This window comes from Tursiops truncatus, chromosome 16 (assembly GCF_011762595.2).
Source record: "Tursiops truncatus isolate mTurTru1 chromosome 16, mTurTru1.mat.Y, whole genome shotgun sequence".
Taxonomy (NCBI): Eukaryota; Metazoa; Chordata; class Mammalia; order Artiodactyla; family Delphinidae; genus Tursiops; species Tursiops truncatus.
The window spans coordinates 4,290,867-4,308,016 of record NC_047049.1 but is presented as its reverse complement, the minus strand read 5'-3'; the positions used below and the strand labels follow the sequence as shown (position 1 = coordinate 4,308,016).

Below are 17,150 nucleotides of genomic sequence, written 5' to 3'. Positions count from 1 at the left end.
TCTGCTGATACAACACTAACCAACTAAATTGGCCTCAGAAGCGCCACTCCTTCTCTTGGAATAAATCATCTGTAAGATGCCATGCTGGCTTCGATCCACGGAAGCTCTCTTGGAGGGCAGGTTGCTACTTTTTCTCCGTCCTCTCTTGGGAATATCTGTCTGATGTGGAGATTTGCTGTCGCTGGAGATGGAAGACGCCTTGGATAAGCTACGGCATCGGCCGGGCGCATCTGGAGAAGCGGGAGCAGCGTTAGGAGCTGGAGGCCTCACAAACGCATCCTGTGCAGTCGCCTCCAGACAGACTTCTGAAGAATCTTCTTTCCCTGACGGCTGAGGCTGCTCCTGACAAGATTTAAATGTGCGTAAGAAACCTCACCACAAATATAAGAAACCTCACCACAAATATAACTTCTCTGTAGGCTCAAGATGACGGAGTAGGAAGTGTGCTCAATCCCTCTTGTGCGAGCACTGGAATCACAACTAACTGCTGAACAATCATCGACAGGAAGATACTGGAACTCACCAAAAAAGACACCCCACATCCAAAGACAAAGGAGAAGCCACAGTGAGACGGTAGGAGGGGCGCAGTCACAATAAAATCAAATCCCATAACCGCTGGGTGGGTGACTCACAAACTGGACAACACTAATACCACAGAAGTCCACCAACTGGAGTGAAGGTTCTGAGCCCCACATCAGGCTTCCCAACCTGAGGGTCCAGCAACGGGAGGAGGAATTCCCAGAGAATCAGACTTTGAAGGCTAGCAGGAGTTGATTGCAGGAATTCAACAGGACTGGGGGAAACAGAGACTCCACTCTTAGAGGGCACACACAAAGTACTGTGTGCATTGGGACCCAGGGGAAGGAGCAGTGACCCCATAGGAGACTGAACCAGACCTACCTGCTGGTGTTGGAGGGTCTCCTGCAGAGGGGGGTGGGGGGGTGGCTGTGGTTCACCAAGGGACAAGGACACTGGGAGCAGAAGTTCTGCGAAGTACTCCTTGGCGTGAGCCCTCCCAGAGTCCCCTATTAGCCGCACCAAAGAGCCGGGTAGGCTCCAGTGTTGGGTCGCCTCAGGCCAAACAACCAGCAGGGAGGGAACCCAGCCCCACCCATCAGCAGACAATCGGATTAAAGTTTTACTGAGCTCTGCCCACCAGAGCAACAGTCAGATCTACCCACCACCAGTCCCTTCCATCAGGAAGCTTGCACAAGCCTCTCAGATAGCCTCATCCACCAGAAGGCAGACAGCAGAAGCAAGAAGAACTACCATCCTGCAGCCTGTGGAACTAAAACCACATTCACAGAAAGAGAGACAAGATGAAAAGGCAGAGGGCTACATACCAGATGAAGGAACAAGATAAAACCCCAGGAAAACAACTAAGTGAAGTGGAGATAGGCAACCTTCCAGAAAAGGAATTCAGAATAATGATAGTGAAGATGATCCAGGACCTGGGAAAAAGAATGGAGGCAAAGATTGAGAAGATGCAAGAAATATTTAACAAAGACCTAGAAGAATTAAAGAACAAACAAACAGAGATGAACAATACAATAACTGAAATGAAAAATACACTTGAAGGAATCAATAGCAGAATAACTGAGGCAGAAGAACAGATAAGTGACCTGGAAGACAGAATGGTGGAATTCACTGCTGCAGAGCAGAATAAAGAAGAAAATATGAAAAGAAATGAAGACAGCCTAAGAGACCTCTGGGACAGCATTAAACGGGACAACATTAAACACAACAACATTCGCACTATAGGGGTCCCAGAAGGAGAAGAGAGAGAGAAAGGAACAGAGAAAATATTTGAAGAAATTATAGTCAAAAACTTCCCTAACATGGAAAGGAAATAGCCACCCAAGTCCAGGAAGCAGAGTCCCATACAGGATAAACCCAAGGAGAAACACACAGAGACACATAGTAATCAAACTGGCAAAAATTAAAGACAAAGAAAAATTACTGAAAGCAACAAGGGAAAAACGACAAATAACATACAAGGGAACTCCCATAAGGTTAACAGCTGATTTCTCAGCAGAAACTCTGCAAGCCAGAAGGGAGTGGCATGATATATTTAAAGTGATGAAAGGGAAGAAACTACAACCAAGATCACTCTACTTGGCAAGGATCTCATCCGGATTCGACAGAGAAAGCAAAAGCTTTAAAGACAAGCAAAAGCTAAGAGAGTTCAGCACCACCAGGCTTTCTATTTATTTTATATTGGAGTATAGGTGATTAACGATGTTGTGTTAGTGTCAGGTGTACAGCAAAGTGATTCAGTTATACATATACATGTATCTATTCTTTTTCAGATTCTTTTCCCATTTAGGTTATTACAGAATATTGAACAGAGTTCCCTGTGCTATACAGCAGGTCCTTGTTGGTTATCTACTTTAAATATAGCCGTGTGTACGTGTCAATCCCAAACTGTTTAAATCTGGAAGCACCAAACGTTTCAACCAGTGTCTGTCAAGTATATGGTAGAGATGCGAGTCTACGTCTCTCACTTAAAAAAAAAAAAAAAAAAAAGTGGCGGGGGGCGGGGGAAGAAAGCACCGAACAAATCTTAATTGGGGTATTTCAGGTGGAAAGATGAAAGGAACTTCCTCATGAGTGAGGCTCTTATCTAAGTCCAAGGAAACACCGTCCATGGGAATTTAACCACCTTTGATCTGCATGGAAAGACAGCCACTCACTTCCGGGAGCCCATATAAAAGGGAAGGAAAGGAGACATACTTTACACGTCTGTTAGTGTGAAAGGAAATTAAAGGCTTCCCAGGCTCTGATGAAGGCGAGCTGTGGGCCAACACCTTTCTAGAGATCTAAGGTCACAGCCTAGGGTAGGTGATGAAAAATTGTAAAGAGCTGATGATGAAAGTCATGGGTGTGCTGCCGTCCAAGGTTTTCTTTCCACCTTGTAATTCTAAAGGGAAAAACACCAGAACCTTACGCTTCTGTGTTGTGATGCCTCCAGATTCTTTCCAAATGTATTGACTATAACCCTAGCATGACCACCTGGCCCTGCAAGTGTGGTCAGCAGGAGGCCTCTGCAGAGAAGGAAAGTCCTGAGGACCCACCTGTGCTCAGTCACCCTCGGGCCATGGTTAGGAACCCAGGTGCTCAGTTCCCAACACCCACATGAATGAGCTCTCACAGAGACTTTTATATTTTTACTTTGTTATTAGAAAGAAAAAGGTGTTCATTGTCATTCTACTAGTGTGAGGGGTTGGAAAGAATATGGACCAAGGATGTGTGCTATCATCAGATCCGAAGCGGGGACCAGTGGGTAAACTCACCTTGATGATTTTCTTCAGGACGGTTGGCGTGTGGGTGACCAGAGACCTTCTTTGCTTTGGTGTCTCTCCTCTTTTGAGAGGTGTGTTGGGAGGTAAGTTTTCATCGAATAATTCAGGTCTCAGGCGACCACCAAAGGAGACCCGCCTCCTCTTCAGGGACACCCCATCCATCTTATCTAGAGGAACGGGTACAGACGTGGAGAGGGCAAAGGAGAACAGTACCATAGGTGTGACTTGTTTCCATTTACCATTGAACACAAACTTACTGTAAATTCACTGAAACCTGGCACCTCACACACCTTTACTCTCTTGTGATGTTGACGAAGGTGATGCTGCTTCAAGAGCTCAGGAAAGATCCAGGACAAACCACTAAATGCCAAGTCCCAACCTGACAGGACAAGGACTTTCTTTAAACATTGACAAGTCCTATGCGGACAGAGCTTAATAAAGGGAGTGGCCTGGAGCAGTGGCTCCCACTTCGGAGCAGGGGGATGAAGGGGATGAGGCTTCAGCAGTGGCCTGAGAAAGCTTTTCCAAGAGACCCACACTTGGGTCTCAGACCTACCCAGCGAGTAGAATTCGAGCTGGAAACCTCTCCTGGTGATATTGACAGATGGGCAATTCACGCGTCCCAAGCCCCACTATCCATCTTTGTGAACCACTTGTCAACATAAACCCTTGCCTGAGTGAGGCGACCCGTTTGTAAGACTTGTGGGGACTCCGTGACTGATGTGCGTGGGTCTGCTTTCAGAGCCGCACACCCCTGCCCTGGGGGCTCCCTGCAGAAGCAGAGCTGACGGCAGGGCACAGCATCGGAACACCTGGGGGCCCCCGAGGAGCGTGGGAGGCCCTGGAGCTGCCACGCCTGCTCCACGGGTCACATCTCTGCCACCCATGGGGTGCCATTAGGTTACTGGTTTCCCCATTTGCAAAAGGAAGATAACAAAACTCCTGTCCCGTGGGCCCTCCTGCTGCCAGAAGAGAGGATGGGAAATGAGGGTCTGAACGGCACGTAGAAGGACACCTGGCACGTAGACCCATGGGGATGGGGCAGGTGTGTTTTAAGAGCCACCCCACATGAAAAGAGTTCCAAGGGATTTCCACTGACTTATTCTAGAGGATCAAACTCATAGGATAAAAGAGCTTATAGTTCAGAATTAAACTCCTGTGAAAAGCAATTATGCTTATGCTTATTCTCCTTTGTTCTGTGGTAGACAGAAGAATCAGATATGCTTTTGGACCAGCTTATCTCCTTAGACGCCTGCTAATTCTCCCCTAATAACCAGCACTGCTCTGGTTGGTTGGTTATCTGGGTCTTCATGCAAATCTATGAGTAGATGATGAATATGGGCCTTCATGTGCCTCACAGAGCTAATCATTCGTGAATGAAGGAAGGTCCCACTAATTCATACCTAGACATAAGGTAGTAGTAAACCTGGGGGGGGGAATAAATTTACAGTTAAATAAACTTACTCGTGGAATCGCCGAAGCTGCTGCCATCAGCCGAGCTAAGACCGGGTAACCCAGGGCTCACCGGATCCGCTGCCATGCCCAGCTTCTCAGGCTTGTTGAGAAAATCGCTTTGAATCTTCCTTTCAACTTGAGGGACCAATGGAGCTGAAATTGTCTGATGCAGAATCTCTGTTTCTGTTGTCAGATCGTCAACATTTGTAGGATTCCTCTTCCTCTTTCCCGGGCAAAGTTTTTCTGGTGTATTTCCAAAACTCTCAACTTTAACGGGCGTTTGAATACTAGGTAAGAACTTCCGAGGGGGAAACGTTTTAATATCTGCCCTGGAGCCTTCACTTTGATCTAGGTTCAGGGACGCACCACCATGGACAACACTCAGGTCTTCACTCCGCCCACTCCGTGAGGGACTTTGTTGTGAATATGGTTCGGGGGTCGTGGTTTGCAGCGTCTCTACCTCTGTGCAGAGGCTGCTGGGACTCCTGGTCTCCTTGGGCGTCTGAAATGGCTCATCACTCCTCTTCCCCTCAGTCTGGCTACTTCCTTGTTCTCCTGAAGCAGGGTCTGCCTTAATTTGGGGGCTTTGGCCCGATTTGGGTCTGGATTTAAGTGAGACCAGAGTCTCGCTCTGTAAACCACCAGTGCTTTCTTTTTCTGGTGTGCAATGACTCTGTGATCCTGATTTTCTGCGATTCTGAAGAACATTGACTTTTCCTGATTTCACATCTAACTCCACCTTCATTGACTCATAAAGCTTCCTAAAGGGAGACTCATTTTGGTCACTCTCCTTAAGACACTTTCTAGAGGAAAAAGCCTTCAGTTCTCCATTACTGATCCCGAATGTTACACCGGAACCTTCTTGAGAATCCCCAGCAGTGGGAGCTGTTGCATTTCTGCCGTTATCTCCAGGACGTTCTGAGGAATGAACACTGTTAGGTGTCTTCCCAGCAACAGGATCTTCTGAGCCACCTGAGACAATACCAGCTCCTGTGACATTCTTCCCATGCACCACAGGCCTTCCGGAAGCAGCGTCTTCCGTGAATTTTGAACGGGCACTGGAATCTTGAACTTTTCCATCTTGACAATGAGTTATGAAATAGGAAGCAGAAATTCGAGATTTTCTCAATGATTAACATGGGCAATATTCACATTTTAAAATTATTTCAAATTGTCTTAAAAACCTAGCTTTCCACTTAGCCTACAAATTTCTTAATGTCCAAAATGTATTCTAATGGTGTTCTGGTACTAGTTCCATGATGAAAATAAATAAATCACTTTAGCCTCCTATACCTCCTATAACCAACAGGAGACATCCAATGCTATCAATCTGCTCAGAATTAGGGGCAACAACTGAGCATGACAGTTCGTCTCTACATGGACCCTCCAACAAGCATATGGAGCCCATACATCACTTGGGAGAAAAGTTAACTCACGTGTCTGCCTATGTCTGTCCCTTCCTTGCCACAAAGCTACATAGAGAACAGATCTTACAGGATCCCAGACAAAACCAAAAATCTACTAACCAAGGTTGGAAGGGAAGCTAGATCTTGAGACCCGACGCGAAGGCTCCTGTGAATTGGCAGATAAGAACAGCAATTTAGATGCCTTTTCAAATACCAACAGTCACATTTACTAAAATATTCTTCCTTTGATGACCTTCTCTACCCAACTGTTCTTAGAGAACTTACAGCGACTTTGAGAAACGAGCCGAAGACATTGGGCTGGTACTCATAACACAAGCATTTCTCAGTTGATTTTTTAAAAATATAGTAATAGAATAAGAAACAAACTTGAAGATTAAAATTGCTTAAATTGAACGGCAGTGACTTTTTATAACTTCCTTGAACTTCTGTGAAAGAAGAATCAAAGCTAAAAGTAAACATCATCCACTCAGTATCTGGGAACCTACCAAGGGCACAGAATTATTGACTTTACACAGTTTTATCAGAAGTTGGCTAGAGGACCCGTGGGTGAAGTAGGGCTCCACTTAGCATGTGTGCTCATTGCTGGCAGGTACTAAGGGTTTATCTGAAAGCCCAGACGTTAAGGCAAAAGCGAAAACAATGCACCCAGAGGCCCTGTACCCTCAGAGCAGGGAGCTGGGGTGCAGCCCTCCTGCTGGGCCACCTTCACATTCCTTCCCAGGCAGCTTTTTAGAGGGTAAGGAACAGCTACAGAATAACACAGATGTAAGATATAAAAGTCCAATATTGTTTCAAAGGAGGAAAAATAATATCCTCTGAATTATTAGGGGTGGAAATCACAAAATATATCCAAAGGCAAATACTTTAACTTCTTTCTTTAATCAATTTCCGATATCTTGGTATTGAATACGCTGCTTCTCAAACTTCCCATGTGAGGGCTCGATTTCTAACTTCCAATCTGAGGTTGACAAAAGGAATCATATGACTGAACAATAAAAATGAATTAAAATTTAAAACTGTGTGCAAAATACAAGCCCATATTTTTTGTACTATAATATCCAATAGCCATAAAAATCACTGTCAAATAACATGTTCTAAGTATTCAACTTCAATATTTACTTTATCATAATCCAGATAACGAACAGGTCATAGACCACTGGGACCTCTTATCTAACCCATAGTCCAGCTTTTTGGTTGGTTTCCTTATACCTACTAACGAGTTAGAAGCAGTGTTGGTTGGTGGGTGGGATACCTCAAAAGCTAGCTTTCCCCCAAAGCTGATGAGCAGGGTTGACATTAAAGTTAGTCCTCTGGGGAAGCAAGGGCACATGGCAGGAGCAGGGAACTTCAAATGCAGAGCCCACTGCTGATTTCAGGAGTATCTGTGCTAAGACTCTTAAGCCAGGGAATTCCAACCTGGTCAGAAGAGAATAGCTTGAGTAGCTTCATAAAAAGTAAGAAGGATAGGAAGTCTCAGGAGTAACCCAGAACCTCCTAAGTCCTACTAAATCTCCCAGGATGGGCCCAGACTGCATTTTAATAAGGTGGGCCGTTTGGAATACATTTTCTCCACTGATAGACACAGGGCAGTAACTCTCCTCCAGTGTCGTGGGTCATGTCTGTCAAAACTGGGAAGCATCATTGGTACCTACAGCTCTGATGTGATTATTCTGGATGAATAAAGACCAATGAGAACAATGGGACAAAAACTGAGCCTCCAGATCATGTGGTTCTGGAATCTGAGTTCTGCGTCAGGGTTGCCCTAACCAAAGGTTTGCAAAATCATATTGTGAGTTACTTTGGGCCCAAAGTGTAACACCTAGTACTCTCATTTTGAATAAAAGAGGAAGGATAGTTTAAATTATCTTAATATATCTAAGTTCAACTTGTTTTACTACCTTAGCGACATTTTCCTACTATAACTGGTAAGTCGTTCTCCCTTGTGAGAAATCAGTGTCAAAGTGCATATAAATGACTTCATATCATCATGCAAAAGAATCAGAGCCCAAAGTTCCATAATATCTCCCCATCACCTGTTCCCGTCTTTGTCCTGGAAATGCAGGTGACTTGCTTCCATTCTGATGACTTTCATTTTCATACCTGAAGTGCACAGAATGACAGGCACATATTCAGATTAAAGATTTGTAACCAATGATAAAACTTCCACATCTGACTAATGTCCAAGGAGCAAGGAACAAAGATCAGGTTTTACTCAAGATATTACCGTATTCATGGAAAGAAATCAGGAAAGTGTTTTTATGCTAAAAACTTAGGTAAATTGGTTTCTTCTGGAACACCACGGTCAGAGGTTGGGACCAGATTAAATTTCTGAACCCTGACTAGTCTGTAAGATTCAACAACTTCCCTGAGCACCTCCTGTGTTGGAACCAACTGCACAAGAGAGCAAAACCTGGTGTCTGCTAGTTTTTGTTCATGGAAATCATCTGATGGCTTGGAAGGTCAACCAGGAAGCTGGGTGGCGTCTGACACCTTTATCACCCTGTGATGTCATTCACCACAGGTAACCACAGAGCTCCACTTTAAGATCACTATGATCTTTTCAGCTTCCCACTTACTCCATGTGTATCTGAACAAAGACAGGCACATTTTAGGAAGATGCAAAGATATTTAGCAAGAGACATGGTTGTTCTAACAGACCTCAGGTATCCATTCACAGAAACTTTTATAACACATACTGAACTCTGGTACCTCGGTGAGACAGCCTGATTCGAATTTAGATGCCATCTACGTAAGCTCTGAAGCAGCCAGTCGTCTGGAACTGTTTCTCATGGTACCAGAGTTCTGAATCAAGCCCTTCTTCCTATGACCCATGTCCTAGTCTTTGTTGGAGGTATTTTGTCATCTCAACTAATCTTAATTTGAGCAGCATCTCATTTGGGGGACATACTTCTGCTCTCCATTCCTCATCAAATATTTCCTGCCTAGAAATAATATTTATTTCTCTATCTAATAAAAAATACCCTTTAAAAATGAAGGCAAATTCACAAAAAGCACAGAGAAAGAAACGACCAGGATATTCAAATTAGAAAATATCTATTTAATACAAATGAAGGCAGTAATGGAGTTCCATTGGCAGAATGGATGACAAAAGCGATCCAACTACATCTGCCTACGAGAGACACAATTTAGAGTCAAAGACACAAATAGAATGAAAGGATAATGATGGGAAAAGATATACCATGCAAACAGGAACCAGAAGAGAGGTGGAGAGGCTGTACCAATACCAGACAAAATAGACTGTAAGATAAAAATTATTCACAGAGACACTGCACATTTTCTAATGATAAAAGGGTCAATCCGTCAAGATCAACCAGTTATAGACAAAAGTGCACCTAACAGCTGGTTCCAAAAGGTCATCTAAACCTTAAGGATTATGAAAGTTGAAAGCAATGTGATTAAAAAAAAACAACAAAAAAACTATAGTATGAAATCTCTCATCAAAAGCATTACTAAGGGCTTCCCTGGTGGCGCCGTGGTTGAGAGTCCACCTGCCGATGCAGGGGACGCGGGTTCGTGCCCCGGTCCGGGAAGATCCCACATGCGGCGGAGCGGCTGGGCCTCTGAGCCATGGCCGCTGAGCCTGTGCGTCTGGAGCCTGTGCTCCGCAGCAGGAGAGGCCACAACAGTGAGAGGCCCGCATCCAGCACAAAAAAAAAAAAAGCATTACTAAACATACAGGACATTTCAGAATGATACATGATACAGCTTCATCCACACCAAGAGGAGATAATTCTTAATTTAAACCCATAGTATGGCCTCAAAATATCGGACGCAAAAAACTGACAAAGGTAAAAAACAAAAAGAAAAAAAAAACTTCAATGCGTGATTTCAGCTTACCTGTCCAGGTAACTAAGAATCAGGGGAAAAATTTACTAGGATTCTAGAGTCAGGAATTAGAATCTGAGGGACCTACACAGACAGAGCACTCCACGCAGCAGCTGTGCAACACACATTTTTTCCAAACACCCAGGACAGATTAGTAAAAATGTAACCATATCTGATCATAAAAAGCAAGCTCTGACTCATTTCAGAAACTGGAAATTACTCAAATGTCCATCCAGAATGAATTAATTGTGTATGTAACTGTGGATCTTATTTCAGTGAAATCCTTAAACAGCGAGAGGAACAAACTGGGATGAATCCATCCATCCCAATCCAGGCTATGAATCCCACAACCGTAAAAGCAGAACTCAGTTACTACTTTATGGAGTTTGATAAAGGCAGACAAAACCATAGCAGTTAGAGATGCATGCTTAGCAGTAGAACTCTAAAGACTTTCATGCTATCAGAAAAGCCACATTAGTGGTTTACTTGGTGCGGGGAAGAAGTAATGATTAGAAGATGCATGAAAGAAACTTCTGGAAATGCTGTTTATGACTTGGGTGGTGTATTAGTTCTATAACAAAATGTCACACCCTGGGTGGCTTAAACAAGAGAAATTTATTTTCTCACAGTTCCAGAGGCTGGAAGTCCAAGATCAAGGTGTCGGCAGGGTTGGCTTCCTTGGGGCCTCTCTCCTGGGCTCTGGCCGCCCTCTGCTGCCGCTTGGCACAGTCATCACTCTGAACACCTCCTTCCCTGGCTTCTGTGTCCTAATCTCCTCTTCTTATAAGGACACCACTCGGATTGAATTAGGACCCAGCCTACTGGCCTCATTTTAACTTAATCATCTCTTTCAAGGTCCTATTTCCAAAGACAGCCACATTCCGGGGAGCTGGGGACGGGGGTCAGGACTTCAACTTGGGAATTTAGGGAGAGCACAGTTCGGTCCGTGACGGGCGATTATCACAAGGCTGCTCACTTCATGGTAAGCTGGGTCATACATCTCGTTTTGTAACTTTCTCTATGAGTGTATTTTACTTTAAAATAAAAAAAATAAAATGAGTGCAGTTTCACAACACTTGCAACCAAATGAACCTCCTTTGGGACCTGGCCACCTTGGCATAGTTACGTGCTCTCTAATCTTTGAGCTGGAGCACACAATAAACCTCACCTGCCATTCCTTCTAGATCCGTATGAATTTAGATAAAGACTGTGTTGGGAATGGCAACCTCAGACATGTTGACATTCACCCGCATTACAGAAGGATCACTGATGGACTGTGAGGCTAGTTTTTGGTGGATCAGAAGGTCTATTTCTTTTTAGCCCATTTCTTACCTACCTGAAAGACCGATCAACAACAGTTATCACGTCTCCATGTTTTAGTTGTACAGGTTTATCAAAAGTAGATCCATTTACTCGTGTTGGATTTGTGGAACTGAAATTAAACAATATTGCCTACAAGTAGGAAAGAGAGGAAAACATGTAAACTAATAAATGGATAAAAAGTGAAAAGTTTTAGAAAACAGACTTCCAAAAACCCGCTCACCTCCTGTCCATTGATTTCAATTTTGCAGTGTTGTTTGGACACTACGGGAAGCTGAATACGAATGTCACACTCGATACTCCTTAATTCAAAAGAATAAAGATTTTTTAGGTTGCTGCAATTTAAAAAACTTACATCAGTGATTCAAAATAAAACAGCATCTGACACTATGTTTTTTTGTTTTTTTTTTTTGCGATACGCAGGCCTCTCACTGTTGTGGCCTCTCCCGTTGCGGAGCACAGTCTCCGGACGCGCAGGCTCAGCGGCCATGGCCCACGGGCCCAGCCGCTCCGCGGCATGTGGGATCTTCCCGGAGCAGGGCACGAACCTGTGTCCCCTGCATCGGCAGGCGGACTCTCAACCACTGCGCCACCTGGGAAGCCCCTGACACTATGTGTGATCTGTAAATGTAATGACATAAAGGAAAGACAAACTGGGCAATGTAAATGATTTTGCCCCCAATTTTTATAAGTATTGTATAAGCAACTATTTTAAATCATTAAAACTTAAGAGTACTTAAAAATAATTATAATGGAAAATATTAGAATACAAAATTGAATTGCCTTCCACTAAAATATCTATGCTTATAAGATCCAACTAAAGGAGTACTTTACATCAGTTTGGAGAATACTTATCGTTTGTACTCTGTGCTTTTTTCTTTTTTCCTATAAAAAAGGTTTATGCATGTTTATTGGTAATGCTATGTATGTTTCAAGGTTTAATCAACACCTAAAGTGCTGTTATTTCATGCTAGGACCTCTCCGTGTCTCAGTTTCTTCATATACAAAGAGGACTCCGTTGGCAAACATATCATGGTGTTCTTCAGAAAATTAAATGTTACTCATGTCTGTCATTTGCTTGGCACACAGTAAATGCTCATAACTTGTGAGCTTTTTATTGTTTTAAAACTATATTATTGGGACTTCCCTCGTGGTGCAGTGGTTGGGAATCCGCCTGCCAATGCAGGGGACACGGGTTTGAGCCCTGGTCCGGGAAGATCCCACATGCCAGGGAGCAACTAAGCCCATGCTCCACAACTCCTGAGCCTGCGCTCTAGAGCCCGCGAGCCACAATTACTGAAGCCTGCACGCCTAGAGCCCGTGCTGCGCAACAAGAGAAGCCACCGCAATGAGAAGCCTGCGCACCGCAACAAAGAGTAGCCCCCACTCGCTGCAACTAGAGGAAGCCCGTGCGCAGCAACGAAGACCCAATGCAGCCAAAAATAAATAAATAAACTACACTATTAACTGACAGTCACAAGCCTCCTATCATTACAGACACTAATCTACAAGCAACAACAAATTATCTAGATGCAACCTGTCTTTTTACAGAAAACTAACATCAGCAGGAAGCAGCTGAAGGAAGAATTCCCAAACCTACACAGAAACTAATCAAAGACGCCCTTAGCAAGGCTCTGGGTCTCTGGTGTTCCTGTTACCATCCTGTGGTTTTACACGTTTGAGCAGACCATACGCCTCCTCTCTGTACTCAGTACGAACCTCTGGAGTCTAAGAATATCCCTTCCTACCTGTACCATGAACAAACACTTACGAGTGGGTTTCTGGATTATAAAATCTCGCATAAAAATACACTTAATCACTACAATATGATAACAGAATTACTGCTATTTGGTACCAAAATGTTTTTTGTTTCTCCCTTTTGAAGAGAGTGGAAGCTATGGAAAGTGAACAGCTACTTTAAGCCAAAGAAGAGAATTTGATTTTTAGGTATCGGAACATCCCAGCAAGAGACAGAAAAAGACGATCTCATTAGAACTGAGAATCTGTTTGGCAGGAGACGGCCATCAGGAGACACTATAGCTCAATGGTTCTTAACCCTGGTGCTGCTGACATCTGGGGCCAGCTAGTTCTCTCTAGCGGGAGCTGTCCTGTGCATTGTAGGGTGTTTGGCAGCAACCCTGACCTCTGCTCCCTGAGGCCAGTGGTGTGTGCCTCCCACATTGTGACGTGAAAAAAATGTCTCCAGACTTTGCCAAATAGCTCCTGGGGGGCAATACGGCTCTCAGTTGATAACCACTGCTGCACACTGATTCCAAACTCAATTTCCCAGCTGATGTGATGACTGGACAACTGCCAGAGTGCTGAATAGTGATCACCTCTCATATGCCAGGCCCCACACCAGACACCGAGTACAGAATTATTAACTAGACAGTCCCTGTCCTTGGGGAGCTTCGTAGTGAGACAGGCAAGCCACAGCCTCATCACCATGTGTGGGGTTAGGAAAGACAAGAGCAGGGCTCAGTAAAGGCTCCTTCTCAGGTAACATGGACCCTGTCTCTGAAAGTTGTAAAGCAATCAGTCGCGTAGGAAGGTAGAGAAATTCCAGAGGTGAAAGTTCGAACTGGCTAAAAGCACCAAGGGGAGAAAGAGCTTGAAGTGTGGTGGAACGTGGCAGGAGTGGGGCTGGTGGGAGGATAGGGTGTGGGGCAGAAGGGGGTCAGGGTTCCACCACACAGGGTTCCACGGGGGGGTAACTTATTCATCACATGTTAGAAAAGGAGAGGCGGTGTGATTAATGGTGCCTGTTACACAGGGACCAGAGTTACTGCCACCACCAACACCAAGGCAACAAATGAGAAGTTCTCAAAACACAACCAGAAGGACTTTCCTTCCCATTTCCATTTTTCCAAAAAGACCGACAAGCCATGCACAGATTCCTTCCTTCACTTGTTCAATAATATCCCCCAGCAGCCAAGGAATGCCCAGTTTGGAGAGATTTCAGATGAACACAATGGCTTTCTAAAGACAGTCTGAAGTGAAGCAGGACTTTACATTTTTCTCCAGTTATATTTTTATCAAATCAATTTAAAAATTTTTCTTTGACTGAAAAAACACAACTATGTAAACATTGTCTTCGAATTCTATTTCATAATAAACAACCAGTAGCAATGACAATACACAGGAAGTCCTGAGCACACTCGAGGGCTGCCTACTCCTAGAGCTGTGTATCTCGTCTGTTAATCTCTGGTTAGTAATATTGAGGGGTTTTTTTAAGCTAAATTGTCTAAATTGTCCGCGGGTGGGCAGGGCTCACCTTCCAAACAAGCAGGTATGAAGGCTCAGTGGAAAGTGGGGGCCGTCGACCCCGCTCCTTTTAATGGTAACAAGGCGTCTTGTAGAACCCATTTTCTAAACAGGAATTTTGACTATAATCCGTACCGGAAGGTCAGGCATCGAAAGGTTTGCTGAAGCCGACTTACAAGCAATCCTTTGACTACACGCCACTGACAAAATAACAAAAATAAAACACACAGGGGGTGAGGGTTATTCTAAAGCAAAGAGCTAAGAAGTTACTTGTAAGTGACCAACTAGGGTCGCGTGTACTACTCACCGCTGCCCCTGCCGCCCCGACCCACGCCTTACCTGACCCCGGTGGAAGCCCCAGCCAGGCCCGGGGCTGCCTCCACCATCCAGCGCCCTCCAGAGACCTGCGTCCAGGACGCCGCCCGCCAGGCTCCTGGCTCCCGGGAGTTCCCACCGAGACCCCACGCCAGAGCCCAGGACGAGCCAGGCCAAGGCCGCGCTCCGGCGCTGGTGGCCGCATAGCCCCGAGTGGTCCACGCGGCCTCCGCCCCTCCGGCTGCCCCCGCCCCCGAAGCTCCCCGGCCGCTGCTCACCCAGGACGAGTCTCCCGGGGCGACAGCAGTGGTTCCGCCGCTCGTCGGCGAGCAACCCGAGTCCGCACCGGGAGGGGCCGGCGACGCGCCCACCTCCGCTGCAGGGACCGGGCCTCAGTCCCCTGGCCCGCTCCCACCTTCGCCGTGGCCCCAGTCCCCGCTCCTCCCGCCTTCGCCCTCGCCGGTGGCCCGCTGACCCTGCCCAGAGACGTCCCGGAGGTGCCCGGCGTCAGCGGCTCTGGCGCGGAAAGCCGCCGCCGCGCCCTCCAGATTCAAACGATAACACCGATTCAAATTTGGCGCTAAGCGCTGCGATTGGGCGCAGGGGAGAGGAGGCAGACCAATGGGAAAGGAGAGGGCGGAGCAAGCGGGGACGGGCTCCGCGGGGCGGGGCGGGGCGGACGGGCTCGGCCGGGCTGGCTCCGGTGCATCCGTGGAAGACGGCCACCTGAGGGTCCTCAGCTTCCATGGCACCTACGGGTATGAAATGCAGCAGGGTCCCTCCGCCGCGAAACCCTTCTTGCCTTCTTTTCTCTAAGGACCAAACACAATTGTACAGTTAACAGTGGTACATAATATGTTACTCATTGCTGGAAGGTTTACAATTTTTTAAAATTCCTATATCTCCCTAAAAATAATCAGTTGCTGTAAGCAGTTTCTCGTGTCTTTTCCCAGTTAACACATGCATTATTCTCTTATAAAAACGCACGAAGACTATCATAATATACACATTGTTCTGTACTTTGTATTCTCTGCTTCACAAACTCCGAGTATATTGAGTACGTCTTCCTCCTTTCTTTTTGATGACGGCAAAGTATTCGGCTTTAGAAACCATAATTTATTTAATCTCTGCTATTGCCATACATATAGGTTTACAATGGTTTCCTCTTAGAAAAAATTCTTTAATTAATAAACCTGCTGCACTACAAAATGGATGAATTGTAAAATAATTAGCCACAGGATTCCTCCACGTGAGTGATGGGACAGCGGGAGGGGAGAGCTTCTGCAGGCCCTCGTGGTACGAAGTGAACTGGGGATGTCCGCCGCCCTCCAGCTCACTCCACACCTTTGGAGCTTGGCTTTCCTTGATCGGGAGCTGCTGTTCTGGGGACCCGAGGGTCTCTTTGATCCTTGCAGGAGATCCATGAGGTCAAAACCACCTTTGTAATAACAGACGGTCCTTGCCCTTTTCACTCATTTCTCGTGTGTGGAGGGTGGCATTTCCCCTGTGCAGAGCAGATGTGAGAATCCAGCTGTCTTTTATTAAATCAGGTATCACAGAGATTTGCTGTGATACTTGGTTTAGTAAAATATATATTTAATATAAAATAATGCTGCTCTTTTCACTAATTTGTTTTGGATAATAGAGGTATTTTTCATTAAAAAAAGATGTTTCTATGTGAAACATGAAATGGGTTCATCATTGCTTTAAAATTAATTGATAAATGACATTTTAAAAAATATTCAGTTAATAACCTACATAAACAAAAACTCTTAGTGGTCCTCAGTGATTTTTAAGAGCTCAAAGGGACCCTGAGACCAAAAAGTTGGAGCCTTTCTATTCCTGAGATACAATGCAGAGATAGATTGCCTACAGCAATGTGGGAAAGCACCTAGAAAAACAACGTGAATGTGTAGAATTCCCAACTCCTAATCCTCTGTGACAGAGCTGATGTGGGTTGGGTAGTGTAGATGCCTGGATACTATTAACCTTCTGGGGGATTAGTTTCATTTCCTCACTTTTACACTATGGGAAAATAAAACTAAAATAAGATTAGAAAGGACGTGGGGTCCTTGATCCCTGGATTCCTTGAAAGGACATTGGATTCCATGATCTCTGTCTGGGAATGGCTTCACTTCAAGTTGGAGCACTGGCATATCCACAGGCAGATGACAGTGCAGGGCTCTGCCAGCATATCTAGATCCCCAAAAGATGCTGAGTG

At 45.2% G+C, this 17,150-nt stretch overlaps 1 protein-coding gene across 5 annotated transcripts in view; it reads right to left on the bottom strand.

The window, feature by feature from the left end:
- Window positions 1-15,417, bottom strand: part of MKI67 (marker of proliferation Ki-67) — a 28,344-nt gene extending 12,927 nt beyond the window's left edge. For 2 of the 5 annotated variants that reach the window (XM_033842101.2, XM_033842108.2), the window contains exons 1-9: window positions 15,208-15,417; window positions 14,625-14,814; window positions 11,574-11,652; window positions 11,367-11,482; window positions 8,218-8,284; window positions 6,284-6,329; window positions 4,767-5,837; window positions 3,294-3,469; window positions 21-342 (exon numbers count right to left, since the gene is read on the bottom strand). In XM_033842101.2, coding sequence (XP_033697992.1) covers window positions 21-342; window positions 3,294-3,469; window positions 4,767-5,837; window positions 6,284-6,329; window positions 8,218-8,284; window positions 11,367-11,482; window positions 11,574-11,652; window positions 14,625-14,716 — 1,969 coding nt within the window. In that variant the 5' untranslated portion in view covers window positions 14,717-14,814; window positions 15,208-15,417. Of the gene's footprint in view, window positions 1-20; window positions 343-3,293; window positions 3,470-4,766; window positions 5,838-6,283; window positions 6,330-8,217; window positions 8,285-11,366; window positions 11,483-11,573; window positions 11,653-14,624; window positions 14,815-14,953; window positions 15,063-15,207 lie in introns of those variants that run through there. The other 3 variants (XM_033842104.2, XM_033842103.2, XM_033842102.2) reach the window with 3 other exon arrangements.
- Between the last annotated feature and the right edge of the window lie 1,733 nt (window positions 15,418-17,150).